Source organism: Stegodyphus dumicola, chromosome X1, assembly GCF_044657685.1.
Source record: "Stegodyphus dumicola isolate Sdum_Otavi_A_Nest chromosome X1, ASM4465768v1".
In the NCBI taxonomy this organism is placed as follows: Eukaryota; Metazoa; Arthropoda; class Arachnida; order Araneae; family Eresidae; genus Stegodyphus; species Stegodyphus dumicola.
In genome coordinates, this window is record NC_140780.1 from 176,846,467 (window position 1) to 176,862,708 (window position 16,242).

Sequence of the window (16,242 nt, forward strand, 5' to 3'; positions counted from 1 at the left end):
CCTTTAAAACAGAATTGATGCTGTTGGTAAATTTTGTGACTTTGTGTTCTAAATCTTCTGTATTGTTGATGCATGGGTTACCTTGTATGGAGTTATTCAGAATTTCAGAGTATTTGATCCAATTTGTAACTCCTATACTTCTGTCAAGTGAGGGGAGGTATTTATTAATGGGGATTTCAAATACAATGGGGTTGTGGTCGGAAGACAGGGCTGAAATTACAGAGATATTGCATCTGTTAGTAATGTTATTTGAGATGAAGAAGTCAATTGTGGTGGCGCTATTGTACTCGTAATGGGTGGGCTCGTCTGGAGCATGAATGTTATAATTATTTGATTAAATGAGTTTAAATATGTCATTTCCTTTTTTGTTAGCAGGGCCTCGGTTCCAGCAGGGGTGTTTGGCGTTGAAGTCCCCTCCGACAATGGTAGAAGTATTAGAATTAAGGAGGTGAATCAATGCTTGTGCGCTGGGATTATTATTTGGTGGGATGTATATATTCGAAATTTTGAATTTTTTATGTTCTATTACAATTTCTATTGTGTTACTTTCGAAAGTGGTGCTGGGATTAGGAATTTGAGCGTGTTTTATGCTCCTTTTAACAAATGTGATGATGCCACCGCCTCTTCCTGTCTCACGATCCGTACGGTAGGTGTTATAATTAGCATAAAGTACTTTGAGTGCTGGTTTAAGGTGAGTCTTGTATGAGTATTACGTCAGGTTCAATTTCAATAATGAGGTTGGATAATTCATCTTTTTTATGGTAAAGACCGTTAGCGTTCCAAGAGAGGATTTTTATGTTGCATCTGTTCTTGAATTTATTAGCATTAAAGATGATTTCCTATTTTTTCAATGATTTCGACTACTGCGATTATTTTATCAAGAGATGATTTCTTGGTTTTAATGTTTTTGAGTCCTTGTATCACTATTGTCCAGATTGTTTTTAGCGAAGAGAAGTCAAAGAGGTCAGACAGGGAGGATTCTGCGGTGCTGGTAGTTTCTTCTCTTAGAATTTCGTTTTGAATGGAGGTTTGAGCGATATTTTCGTTACTGTTTGATGTCAGCGGAGGAAAGTCTTGTCTTCTGTTAGTCCAGGGATTGGTTGCTGGTGAAGGACTGGGTTGGAACTGAACTTGTTTGTTTTTTGGTCTGGCCGGGCAATTTGAGAAGTTGGCTGGGTGAGGACCTCTGCAGTGATAACATATGGCTGGCTGGTCGCGGCTACGGGTGCAGTCTATAGGTTTGTGATTGCCTCCGCAACGGACGCATATCCAGTCTCTGGTGCAAAGCAGGGAACTGTGAAAAAATCCCTGGCAACTATTGCATTGTGGAGGGCCAGGTTTCTTGCGTAATGATTCTATTGTTACGTTCATATAACCTATGCGTTTGATTTTGAATATTTCCTTATTTTCTTCTGATTTTGGTATATGTACTAAGAAAAGCGGCATTGGTTTATTTTCTTTTCTGTTTCTTAATAGTGTAATAACGTTAACCTTAAATCCTTTGTCAAGAAGTTCTTGAGTGATGGTTTGGGGATCTGTGGTGATGGGTAAGCCACTTATTATGACTTTTAAAACTTTATCTTCGGGCAATAAGTAGGTGTGGGCTTTAAGCTTTGTTTCTTCGACTATTTTGCGAATGAATCGATGTGAGTCAGAGTCTGCAGGCTGTATTTCAAGGCGGCGTCCTTTTAAGGTGCCAGTTATCTCTTTTCCGGTTTGCTTGTTTAAGTTTTTTAAGAATTCATCCGCTTTTGGTACGTCATCTACGACAATAATTGGCACTTTATCAATTCTGCTTGTTTTGGGGCTGGAGTTTGGTTTTCTATTTGGGGGAATGGTGTCACTTTTGTTTGGTTGGTCTTTTGGGGTGGTAGTGAGCTGAGTGGTTGATACATCTTCGTTGTCCAAATGCATGTCGTCTATTTGGTTCTCTAATTGTTTATATCGATTGCTGGTTTTGAAGGATGGCTCCTCATTGGAGTCAGAATACGTTTGTCTATGGCGCAATTTTCTTTTTCTTTGTTCTTTGAAACCACTAGTGGATTGAAGTATGTCGCAGAAGTTTTTGATCTCTTCAAATTGTTTAGTGAGCTTTTCGTTAGAGGTTTGTAATTCGTTTATTTTTGCATTGGCCATCTCGTTTTCCTGCATACGCAGTTGATTGATGGCTTTTACAAGGAGAAAGTTTAGTTCTTTTTGATCACTAGCGGACATAATCACATTTGGGTCTTTACGGATATCTTGGATATCTTCCACCAAGGATCTGGTAGTTTCGACGTCATTGGATAAAGTAATTTTGTGACTTAATATTTGGAGATCGTTGGGTTCATCATTGAGATGTCTCATGTGAGGATTTTCTGAGTTTGGAGGTGAATTTTCCATGTTTATGTTATTCTTAGTTACAGTTATGTTTGTTGTGTCATATTGATTAATCATGTGAGGCAAATAAGTTGGGAAAAGGCCTTACTAAAGGCCGTACCCGAAGGTACCCTTATCAGCACGGTGAATAAAGAAAATCAGAAGAAAGAATAAAATACGACCTGTTTTATCCAGCGAAGAGTGCAGCAGTGCAGTTAAGGCGACGCTTTTGCGAGGCGAAAGCCAAAGAAGAAACAACCCAGAGCCCGTGAGGTGAGGTCGATGAACTCGGTACAGTAGCGGGGGTGGTAGCAACGCAAGGAAACGGAGAGCGAAGCGATAAGACGTGTATCTCGAACGCTGTCCCACCTCGGAATGATTTTTGTGCTAGCTTAGCATTCTAGATAAAATATAATAGTATAACATTAAAGTAATTGGCATAAGAAAAACCTGCCTCCTTAACTCCCACTTCTGAAAAATTAAATAATATTTTTAGGTACTGTGAGTAAAGTTATTTTGTCTAAATTAAGATAACAATCTTAATGCATTTCCTTAAATGTAATATTGATGTAAGCCTAAGTTACAAAATTATTTTAAAAATATATGTTATTATATTGAATCCGGAGAAAAATATGCCAATGTAAAATTTACAATTAGGCTGAAACTAAAACTTAGATTAGCAGAAATTTTGAAATCTATGCCAATTTAAGGTTGTTTTTTTGATTAATTTTAAATAGCTGTTATTATAGTTATCTTAGAAGCAGTAGTACAATTCTCTTAATTAACATGATAAGGAAAGGAATAAGATGCAGATAAGGAATGATTAGAAATAAACAGGCACTTAAAGAAAAAAAAATTCCCTGCAAATTAAAAAAAAAAAAAGGAACATTATGCTAAGAGTAGCGCATTTTATTTTTTATTTTAAAATTGAGTAAGTACTATTAAATTTTTTTAATGTTCAGTGTAAAATGCATACTGTAGTAACATTGTCTCTTCTAAATTATAGCTATCTTTCACACACAATTCATTTTAAACGCTCGTTCTTCAGATTTAAAACGCTAATTTCTTATATTGTCAGTTGCATCTCCGAGCTCAGTGTCATCATGCTACGTCATCAGTCCCCGCTGCCTGTCTGAGGGAAAAAAGCTCTATCAGCTAGCCCTTCTCTTTTAAGTCCTGGTTTACTCCAGCTTTGGAAACTAGCAACTGAGGGGTTAGACGCTTGTTACGTAGGCGTGTTCTTTGGCGTTATTATTCATTGAGATACTTGCAAAGAACCGATAATTATGACTACTGTACAGCTGATGGAACATTTCAAAAAACTTAAATTTGTTGCTAACATTAGCACCATGTATAACGAGCTTCCCTTCCAAGAAAGATTTGACGCTGCAAGAAAAAGCGGATTTGATTCTGTGGAAGTACTTAATCCGTACATTATGCCGCTAGAACAAGTGAAGGATTTGAAAAATAAAAGTGGAATTAATGTAGTGCTAATTAATTCTCCCCCAGGTAAATTTAACATTATTACCTTTCAGATTTGCTGAATGCATGGGCAGCATGTTGATTGTGATTTTATTGCAATTTTTAATTCAAATATTCCTTTTAATCAAATACTTTTTTAAATAATAATTTAGGACCACAAAATTTGAATGATTCATTGCGTTCTTTCTTATAACCAATTTTAAAATCATGTTTTATTTATAATTTGTATATTGCTGGGAAATTCTCTATTCGGAAAATAAACATTGATGCTTTAAGTATTCATAATTTCCTTAGCAAAAAATCAAATTGTCATTCGAAAAGAAAGTTTTTCATATAGTTTGGTTTATGTGATTATGGCAAAACCTCGAGGGCTAGCTAAGGTGGAGTATACCTTTGTGGAGGACTTTCTAAGGCAAATTGGCGGCTAGTCTTTGGAATATGGTAACAGGTAGTTTGGCGACATTTTGGTAAGGCAATAAATGTTAATAGCTAGGACTTTAGCAGTGTACATGGATAAAGTCAAGAGTGTGCGCAATGCCATTTTTGTGCAACTCTGGGATTTGTTTTAAGTGAAAATAGGTTGACGTGTACATGGATAATACCGTGTATGTGCAATTCTTAAAAATGCAGCAAGCAGTGGGCGATCCTGCACTTTCTCCCAATTTCGCACCTAATTTTCGTCATGATTAAGCACTTTTGTTCCATAAAAGTTCTAGCATAAGCGTAATTCGCCTAGCAGATTGTTGAAAAAAAAAATGTTGAGTTAAAAAAAAAAAAAAAAAAAAAAAAAAAAAAGCCTTTACTTCGTAAAAACAAAATGGCGTCCAAAACAAAACTAGCAGGTTGCTGTAGCAGGGTTGGTCATCAAAAAATCGCCAAGTTACCATAATCCGAAGATTAACCATATTGGCTCTTGTACATGTTATACATGGGGAAAACCGTGAAAACGCCCATGTGGCCAGACCGTTCCCAGAATTCGAGCCTCAGGCCAAACTACCAGTGTTGAGCGGCTTTACCGGTCGATCACTGGTGGGCCCATGAAAATAACTGAAGTTAGATTGAAATTGAACTTAATTCCAGGAAAGTAGCTAGAGTTTCCAGTGCCCGGTGACAACGAAAGAATTTGCACCCCTTTCTGTGTGCCAAGAATGAAAAACATTTCATTAAAAAATTTCGCAGCATCAATTATGCGCCCCTTGGATGCTACATCCAGAGACAGATGTCCCCCCCCCTTGCGGCGGCGTACAGTGAATTGGAAGTTGATCTGTCAGCACTATCCGTATCATCAGGGCAGATGTTTTCATTTTATTTGACGTATAATTCCTTACTAGATGTAGTATTTCATCTCGATGTATTCCGTCTTTGATATGATTTAAATCAAATTCCTCATCATTATAATTTGCTTCTGATAGTAACGAAAGTGACACAGAGGTTATTGAAAACGAAAAAAATTTTGATTGACAAATTAGTCAGTATTCTCGACACAGCAATTATAGGACTTGAACAGCAGAACTTAGTAACTGAACAAGAAATTATGTCTTTTTATAGAATTAAAGAGAAAGTATTATCACATAAAACGAAGCAACTTAAACAACTTACATTGAAAGAAATGTTTAATAAAGTAAACAAATAAATATTAAGCTTTTTTTTTTTTTGTAAATTTTGATACATTTTAGACCATAATTGTTCTTTATTTCATAAATTACGGTTTCATATTTTTAATTTTATAATTTCTGCATGCCATCTTACCAGATTTAAACTGATGATCTATAATCCGGAATTGCCGAAGTCTCGACGAGTCTGGATTAACGACTATTGACTGTAACTTATAAACAATACATTCATAACTATGTCACTAGCAAGTTACTGCATAGCTATGAAAAATATGTACTTCAATGATTGTTTTAGTCTCATTCAAATCAACTCTTCCCTTCGAAGTTAGCGGTCATCTTTACTTTCTCACATGACTATAGAAAAGCCACCCTTTAAAAAATTTAGAAGGTTGTTACTTAAATCTTCTTAATGAAAATGGTGCAAAGCAAAAATTATGTATAATTTTACATGGTACTTTTCCATTTCACCAGCGCAAATCTCGCCAAGCATACTTTATTGGCGGCAACACACAGTGTACACATATAAAATGTTAACAAATGTTAGTTTTAAGAACTTTTTATTTTGAAGGCATAAAAATTTTAATATCGTTTAAAATTTTGTAAAAAGACAATAAATAAAGCCGATAAATTTGTAAAAAGACCTTAATTTAAGAATTTACTAGATGCTTTCATGGTACAACATCCTGATTCGCCGTTTCATATCATGTGATCCCAAGTGATCTCATCTCACGTAAACTACGCTACAAAAATCTAATTCTCTCAGTACTTATATACATTAATTTCAAGTTAAATATTAATTTGGAATACAAATTTAAATGCAAGAATTATTTCAATTTGTATGAATAGCTTACTCAGAAATTATGTAAAACCGCAGTGCTTTACTTCGCTAGTGCATTCTCATTAGAACTGATGAGTTTAACCCTCGACTTTGCATTTTCTATATTTTCGCCTTTGGATGAGCAATGTGATTGCATCCTAATTGACTAATTACCGCGAATGGCCTTAGGGCATAAAATTGAACTATCTGGGTAAAAATTCTATGTAATTGTATGCCAGTATTAAAAGAAACAGTTAATCTGATAAGAATAAATGCGAGTTGTTTTGAAAATGAGTCGTATAAGGTTACCAGCGAGGATATTCCGTTTAGCTTCGGTTGTACCATTTTTGGCGATTTAATCGCCTGTGCTGGCAAAATGGAAAAGTACCTTTTACATTATACTACTTATCAGAAGAGTTTGTGGATATGTTTGTACATGTGTAAGGAGATGAAAATCCAGTGCTTACATGTTATCCTTTCCTTCAAAGTGAACTATCAATCAACAATTTTGTATCGGAGATTGTATCCTTTAATCCCATAGTATAGAAGAATTGCAGCAACATTTTGCGTTTAGTTTTCCTCATAAAAATAAATAAAAATAACTTGTCTGTAATCATAGAGGTAGGAAATGCAGGAGAGGCACGAATTGATTTTTACCTTCCTTGAAGCAATGATACAGTCCTCTTGGTGATCAAGACATTCAGTGACTTGCCATTAAGGTTTTGACAAAACTGAAGGAAAATATTTTTAAATTACATTAAGTATAAAGATATATATACAGTCAAAAGTCGTTAATCCGGACTCGTCGGGACTTCGGCGATTCCGGATTATCGATTTTTCCGGATTATAGATCATCAGTTTAAATCTCGTAAGATGGCATGCAGAAATTCTAAAATTAAAAATATGAAACCGTAATTTTTGAAATAAAGAATAATTATGATCTAAAATGTATCAAAATTTACACACACACACACACAAAAAAAGCTTAATATTTATTTGTTTACTTTATTAAACATTTCTTTCAATGTAAGTTGTTTAAGTTGCTTCGTTTTATGTGATAATACTTTCTCTTTAATTCTATAAACAGACATAATTTCTTGTTCAGTTACAAAGTTCCGCTGTTCAAGTCCCGTTAATTGCTGTGCCGAGAATACCGACTAACTTGTCAATCGAAATTTTTTCGTTTTCACTAACCTCTCTGTCACATTCTTCATGTCTTTATCCATTTTTTGCAGCAATTCCACTTTTTGTTTGTTGGACATCGAAACATACTTTCGTTTTGTAGATCCTTTGGAAGTTCCAGCATCGGAAATTCTATTTAACATAATCGAAAGTTCAAGTTTACTTTTATAAAATTGCTCTTACAGTCTGCAAAAAATAATAAGCGGGATCCAATTCGAAGTTTAAGGAACAACGCAATCATTAACATTAACTGAAATATATAATTAGATAATTTTAGCTTACACCGTCCGTTATACATTAAACGCGCAGGCGAAAACGTATTCTGCACTTGCGCACACGCATATGCGCAGTAATCAAGGTCTTACGCGCACGCGTAAAACGCCTGTGCGCATGTACAGAAAGTTTTTAGCTTTGAGGTCCGGATTATAGATCATTCCAGATTATGGGTGTCCGAATTAACGACTTTTGACGGTATTTTTCTTTGCCTACAATATTTCTCTAAAGTTCTAAGTATGGGAAAAAGAGTTCTAAGTATGGGAAACATTTTTAAACAACATTTCTTTCTGAACAGAATTGAATGCTATACTTTTCCCAGAATAGTTTTAATTTGAACAAAATGTTTTCACTAATTACATTAGAAAGAAATTTCATGGTAATTTGATTTTATTCATTTAATGATTACAAAAATTCAAGTCAAAATTTACTGTATTATTAAAATTACACGTTATATCTATTCTATTTACAGAGCTTCTTTCTGAAATACGAGAGAATTTTCAGCTTCTGAGGCATCTTTTAAATCAAAAACCATAGTCACTCTATAATTAATGCTTTGTTCAGTTCATTTCAAATTAGAGCACCTTTTATTTTAATAATGAAATGCGTTAAATATTGCTACTGAAACTCTGAATATCTCTGAAAGGGATTTAAAAAAAAGGTGGTTTGTTAATATTATTTAAAACTTATAGCTGAGTTATTATAAAATGTAAGGAAATACTTCTTTTAATACTTATCAATATTTTTTTTTAACCTTGATTTCAGCGAAACATTCTAAAAATTCTACTTTATTTCTTAACACTCCATCCGATGCAATGTGTTTCAGAAGACATTTGGGCACATTCAGCCTGAGAGGCACTTCTTGATTTACTTAACTTTTTTTATACATAAAAGGTTTTTTCTTACAAAAGTCAAATGCTATCCATTATTATTAAACTTCTACAAGTTATACAAGTACTTAAGGAACAATAAAACAATTTTCATAGTCTTAAAAGGAAACTACTTATATTAAACAGATTTTGCGAAATATCTTTTATAAAGTTGCACAAGACTAATTATAGATTTAAATTTAACTAAAACTAGAACATAAGTATAATCTCTTGTTCATCTGATTCATTAGGAGATATCTGTCCTTCTACTTCTCTCTTATGTCACAGAGGACACATGGAAACAGCTTATTAGAGGCAGGTTGCTGTGTGACACTTTTTGCACTCATATTAGCTCAATTTTCTCTTACAAGTCTCCAAATCGTGTGCTTCACATTTGTGCCTTTTTGGAGGTATCTGTGGCTCATTGTAATTTTGAGGATGTTTTTCTTGGTTGGGAGCATATCTCTGTAATTTTTTTTTTGTAAGTGTAATAGCATCCCAATAAACTTCAGACTTCATTGAGCAAGTTGTCCAAACACAAGTTCATTAGACAGTTGTTTTATAAACAACCATTAAGAGCTGTGTACCCATTACCTACATGTATGATCTGAGAATTGAGTGAAGTGTTTAATGTTGTAAAAATGATTACCATGGGCCACCGTTTTACATTCTGAGGATCATTATACGAACCACACATTTTGTCTACACTATTTACTCTTAACTCGGTTTCATAGTAGAATCTGATCATCTCTGGTTTCTGTTTTTCACAATAGAAAGATCAATAACTTCGTCATCATACAGTGATGATGCAAGAAAGATAGTTTTATTTTTTCTTTGAACACGAGACACCAAAACATTACCATCACTACTGAAGCCAAAATTACTGGAGTGTTGTGATCTGGCTTTGTTCCAAATTATAAAAGTCAGTATTTTCTTCAATGTAGTCTTCTTTGCTTCCCTCTTGTTCTGTCTCTGATCCCTCTTCACGTTCCCCTACACCAGAGTTTCTTAAACTGTGGGTCGCCAAAAATTTTAGCAATTTTGAAATTTCTTATGATAATAATTTTACAATTACCAAATACTTTTGCATAATATATCTGAAAAAAGACAAAAATAAGATAATAAAAAATGAAAAACGTTTCAATGCATTTTTTTTATCATGGAAACGTTCATTTTACTTTAAAAATGAAGTTGATGTCCTAAAGCTGCAATAGTATATTACAGTACAAGTGAGGAAACTGACAGTTTCACTCGCGTGTGTGTCGGATTTGCACAATTGTAATGGGGTCCCCACACCAAAAAGTTTTTAGAAACCCTGCTCTACACCATCTTCTGATCACCGTAGCTTTTGATGTCAAAATCTTCATCTTTGACATCCTGATTTTCTTAATGTGATGCCTCCAATAAATAGTGAATTTCTTCAAGGTCTTGAGGGTTTCTCAAATCAAAAAAATTTTTTTGACATTTTGAGGCCTGAATCAAACAACTACAGTCAAAAGTCGTTAATTCGGACACCCATAATCTGGAATGATCTATAATCCGGACCTCAAAGCTAAAAACTTTCTGCGCATGCGCCGCGTTGGCACATGCGCACAGGCGTTTTACGCGTGCGTGTAAGACCTGGACTACTGCGCATATGCGTGTGCGCAAGTGCAGAATACGTTTTCGCCTGCGCGTTTAATGTATAACGGACGGTGTAAGCTAAAATTATCTAATTATCTATTTCAGTTAATGTTAATGATTGCGTTGTTCCTTAATCTTCGAATTGGATCCTGCTTATTATTTTTTGCAGACTGTAAGAGCAATTTTATAAAAGTAAACTTGAAATTTCGATTATGTCAAATAGAATTTCCGATGCTGGAACTTCCCAAAGGATCTACAAAATGAAAGTATGTTTCGATGTCCAACAAACAAAAAGTGGAATTGCTCCAAAAAATGGATAAAGACATGAAGAATGTGACAGAGAGGTTAGTGAAAACGAAAAAATTTCGATTGACAAGTTAGTCGGTATTCTCGGCACAGCAATTAACGGGACTTGAACAGCGGAACTTTGTAACTGAACAAGAAATTATGTCTGTTTATAGAATTAAAGAGAAAGTATTATCACATAAAACGAAGCAACTTAAACAACTTACATTGAAAGAAATGTTTAATAAAGTAAACAAATAAATATTAAGCTTTTTTTTGTGTGTGTGTGTGTAAATTTTGATACATTTTAGATCATAATTATTCTTTATTTCAAAAATTACGGTTTCATATTTTTAATTTTAGAATTTCTGCATGCCATCTTACGAGATTTAAACTGATGATCTATAATCCGGAAAAATCGATAATCCGGAATCGCCGAAGTCCCGACGAGTCCGGATTAACGACTTTTGACTGTATTTATAATGTCGTTATGAAAATATCTTTGACAAATTTTGTAATAAGCAATATTTTAAATTATTAAATTAAAATAACCTTTTACAATTCATGACATGAAGAGGCACCATGTGCTTGAAAAGCCAGAGCCCTAAAACATACTCAGTTTTGTAGATAATCATAAAATATTTTATTATACAAAATTGCTAACCAAAGAATGTGATACAATATTAAAAAGTTGCAGAAACTTACTTATCAAATTGCAACTTAATCGGGTGCTATGAAGAAATATATTCACTGACTGACCTTGTGACTGCCAATGGCACTAGAAGATGGAAAAGTAAGTGGTTGGAGAAGGAGTAATGATGTTTGAAGTAGGCAGGGCAAGTAAAAGTGTTCGAGCTGTGCCTAGCAGATCAAATACTGCAACAGAGTGTTAAGTATGTATCTCATAGACTGTATGTTACACCTTTCAGTAGAATGTTTTCCAGTATGAGCAGTTCTTTCTTAAATACTTTTATAAATATGTTTGTCAAAAAAATTTCAATTTATGTTTACCATTAAATGTATTTAGATATTATTTATAAAATTATTATAAATTTAGACATATTCAATAAACAGATTTCTTCAGTTGATTGCATGCCTGTTTCAAAGCCATGGTCAATGGTCACGGTAGCATTCACAGAAGTTTATGAATGAATAAATCCTTCATTTCTCATTTCCAAATACATTTGTAAATAATTTAATAAATATTTACATATTTTGTTAAAGGCAGGTGCATGCTTTTTGCGAGGATTTGCATCAATACACATGTATATTTAATATTTTGTGATTTTCGGCATGTGAAAATTTTTAATTTCTCACCTTCATTATATTTTTCGAGTAAAATAATTTAGCATAAACAGTGCAGAGTCCGAGATCCGGACGTCCAATGTCCGGAATGATCTAAAATCTGGACCTCAAAGCCACCAACAACCTTTTTTTTTTTTAACCACTTCATGCATGCACGTTTCATTCACACCCCCGTGCACAATAAAACACGTGGAGAGTCCTGATTTGTAATTTCACTTTGGCACTAATTAGAATACCTCCTTATTGAAGAAACAATCATTTTAGCTTAAATTTGTATGATCAAGAATTTGTCTCCAATCCGTATCTGTTTGGTATACATCTCAAACCAAAACATTTCATAAGAATAAATTGAATTTAATTAAAAAAAATAAATTTAAATACATATTTAATCAAATATTCTTTGCGCCATTGCTGCAAGGAATGAAATTTAAATTTAAACAAATTTAAATTCTTAACAAATACGTATAAAAGTTAAAAAAAAAATTAAATTCAAAAAAAAAAAAAAAAAAAAAAAAGCCAAAATAATTTAAAATAATTTTAAAAAATGTGCAAACATGTAAAAGATTTAATTCTCGAACTAATCTACAATATCATTTAAATTCAGAAGCATAAGCAAATCAAGTGCAAAATCTATCCATGAAAATAAATCTAATTTAATAAATTAAAATTAAATTAAGCAATTTTTTTAAAAAATGCATATGTGAATGACCGTAGAGTAGGCAGGAGACAGACTTATCAAGGGGAAGTTGCCTCCAAACCTAACTCTCCAATCATTCAATTCGTGTTTCGTCATTCATGCAGGCAAGGGTAAAAGTCAAAACCAAAAGTAATTCCAATAAAGTTGTACCCTTAGAAATTAACATTTAAGTATTAACATTTAAGAATTAAAGTTCAAAAAGGAAAGTCTTTTGAGTAACAAGCAAGTAAAGTCAAGAATTAAACTTTTTCTTAAAAAATTAAATTTTTTAAAAATTAATTTTTTATAAAATAATAAATCTAGAAACCAATGTATTTTAGAAATCCTTGTCTACAGAAACTTCTCCTACACGAATATGCATATCAATAAAAAGAAACTATAAAAGAACTATACATAATCCATATATACCAATAAGAAACAAAAAGAAACAAAAGTCAAACCAAAACATTCTATATAGATACATCGTTGATTTTACACCTACTAATATTTTATATCCCCGATGTCAATCTGCCAAATTATTATTTATTTTATTTTACTTTCATCACCGCATGTTTATCAACACATGAAAACTTGTGTAATGACTCATGTAGCGATGCCTGACATTTAGCTTTGCGATGACTACAGATTTAAGTTGAATGCACTAAGAAATATTGATGAGGAAATATTTAACAAAAATTTCTCTTCATATGCTGTAAAAAGAGATTTTCCTAGTGATACTCATAGGCTAAAAGATTACATTTAGTGCTATTTGAATTAAGCATAACTGATTTCTTATTCACCTAAGTCCAGAACTAGCGCCCGAGATTATATGGCCACACCAGGCAGTATAATTTAGGGAATACAAAGGGAGACGCTTGGTAGCAGAATTTAGGACACATAGAGACTGCATCAGGCGGTAAGATATCTAGCACCGGCCCTCAATAAGCCTTAAGTATATGTGGGAATTTATTTATTCAGGACTCGGATAAGCCTAAAGCATGTGCAAGAAATAGACATAAGTATAATAAATAACTAAACAAATAACAATTCAGGCTTAATTGCTTGGAGCGTGATAGAAGGAAGATAAAATTTAGTGGAACAACTTGTCTTTAGTCGCCAATCTCATGATACAAAGCCAAATATGTATAACTGAACAAGAAATTATGTCTTGCTACATAATTAAAGGGAAAGAATTATCACCAAAAAAATGAAGCAACTTAAACAACTTACATTGAAAGAAATGTTAAGTAAAGTAAGCAAATAAATATTAACCTTTTTTTTTTTTTTTTGTCATTTTTGTAAATTTTGATGCACTTTTTTTTGTAATTTTGATGCACTTTTTTTTTTGTAATTTTAAAGCATTTATGATTTTGATGATAAATGCTTCATTATTTCACATTTTAAATTTTATAATTTCTACATTACATATTACTACTTAAACTGATGATCCAGAATCGCGGAAATCCCACCGAGTCTGGATCTCAGACTTTGTACTGTATCAGTTTTTTATGTATAAATTGAATGAAAATTATATGCATTATTTTTAATACATACTCAAAGTCAGTTTTCCTTTGAAATTCCTCCATGAAGGCATCCCTCCCCAAAGGCAGATAGCCCTTGCATGCTTTACCCTATTTAAAAAACTTAACCTATGTGCCTAATTACAAATATTTTAACAAATGCCTGAAATTTACATGTTGCATGGTAAAGGAAAAGGTAACAAATGTATGAAATGTATTGATATACCGATTATAATATTAATAATGATTCTTTTATGTCTTGAAACCGTTTTAAAAGTAGCAGACCACTACTGAGTCTTGTGCATTAAAAAAAAAAAAAAAAAAAAAAAAAAAAAATAGGGAATACATTAAGAAATATAAAATTGATTATGTTTCATTCAACAATATATGTATTGAATAACAAAGAGTTTTCTATCATAATTTTCTATTGCATTTAATCATCAATTAAACATGTTGGCTAAATAAAATATTTTTTATGTAAGGAAGTATTTTTTTCCTTACAACTCTGTTAATCACTAACCATGAAATAAGTTTTGTATACAACTGATGCATAGTTACTAAATTATTAATAATATTTTTTAAAGTATATTAGAAAACTTTATAAAACAAATTCATAGTCAAAATTGCTGTAGCAAATTATTGAAAAGTAACCAAAATGTGATTTTGGCAAAAATGTCGCTAAGCTATACAAATTGCTATTACACATCCAACAGTAAATGTTTCTTCTATAAGGAAGTGCCCTGCATTTTGAGATTTGTGTGGGACTGTCATGTGTGAAAGTACTACCAAACCACTGTCAAAGTAACGTGCTCTGAATGGGAACAAAATATATCCCCTTAGGCTACCAAAGCTCAGCAGCACTGCTTCAGGTGTAGTGCAGGGATGATGGCATCTTCTTTTATTCTTACCTCCATGTCTGTAATTTCCTATGTCTATATGGGTCTTTCTCATTGTGATATAGAACAAATTCTTAGCGAAGGCAATGGATCCAAGTTTCCTTGTTTGTTGGATTTTTCTTTAGATGTCCTTTTTTGACATTTAGTGTGTAAGCATTTAAAGATATTTGAGTGAGCCCAATGTCTGATTAATATCCTTTTGTGCTGTTCATGCATTAACCCAGTGTTCACAGACAAGTGAATTAGTATCTTGGTCAGATTTTGCCAAAGCATAGCATTGTGCAGCATCGCTGAAAACATTTGTTTTTAAATGAAGTTTGATTTTCTTTAGTTATAGTAGGCAGTTTTCTAGTAGTTGTTAAGAATTTAAACTTGTGCAGAAACAAAAAAGGCATTTTAGTTATATTATATTATTTTGTAATATAAATAACCACTACAAGTTTCACATATAATTTGGTGGCAGATACACTGCAGATTCATTTTTAAGAATGGTATCCTGTTACTAGTCATAGAATTACAAGAGACCATTAAAAACTCATGGCTATGAGGGGTTAAATAACTTTTTTCCTGCATTCTTAAGTGCTTAATTATGTCATTAAATTTTTATTTTCTACAATTTATATAAGTGAAAGCTTACATTCTTTTATAATTCCTGAACTTTAAAAAATGTAATTATGTTTTCACTTAGCCATCCTTTCGATCTCAAAAATCTCTAATTTTTTACATTTTGCAATGCCAATTCAAAAAGTATTCCCTCAAAACATAACATATGTTTCGGCTAAATTCTAAATGGACTGTAACTCTTAATTAAACTAATTAACAAACTACTCTGTAATATATCGTTATCTTTATTTTACTAATTTGTAAAAGACACTCAGGCTTCCACAATCACTCTCTGCTTCGCCTTTGAATTAAACTCAAAAGTAATTAATATCCTTTTCGTAAACAGTAACAGTGGCAGCACCATCTGGTTTCAAAAGGACTTAACACTCCCCCGGATTGAAATTACAAAATTTCAAGAAATTATACAAACATTCTTAAAACAAAATTAACTCTTTTAAGACGGGCGTCCCATATACGCATTCCCTAAGAACGTCTCTTACAGCTGGGTGTCCCATCCACGCATCGCTAGAGACTGCATTCAGAGGACGGGTGATGTGTATGTTACAGTGAAACACCGAAATCTGGAGAATGTCGACTTTCACTGGTGAATGTCAACATTCACATAGTCGCTTGGTGTATGTCCGAAATATTTTCCAAATACTCTTATTTCTGACTTAATCGGTGAATGTCGACATTCACCATGTACTAATGGTGAATGTTGAACATATAAGAATATTATA

At 32.9% G+C, this 16,242-nt stretch overlaps 1 protein-coding gene across 1 annotated transcript in view; it reads left to right on the top strand.

Annotated features, from left to right (window-relative positions):
• Positions 1–3,539: 3,539 nt before the first annotated feature.
• Positions 3,540–16,242, top strand: part of Gip (hydroxypyruvate isomerase-like protein Gip) — a 112,402-nt gene continuing 99,699 nt past the window's right edge. Inside the window, exon 1 of the mRNA XM_085806958.1 lies at positions 3,540–3,867. Within this exon, the coding sequence (XP_085663084.1) occupies positions 3,645–3,867 (223 nt within the window). The 5' untranslated portion in view covers positions 3,540–3,644. The remainder of the gene's footprint in view (positions 3,868–16,242) is intronic.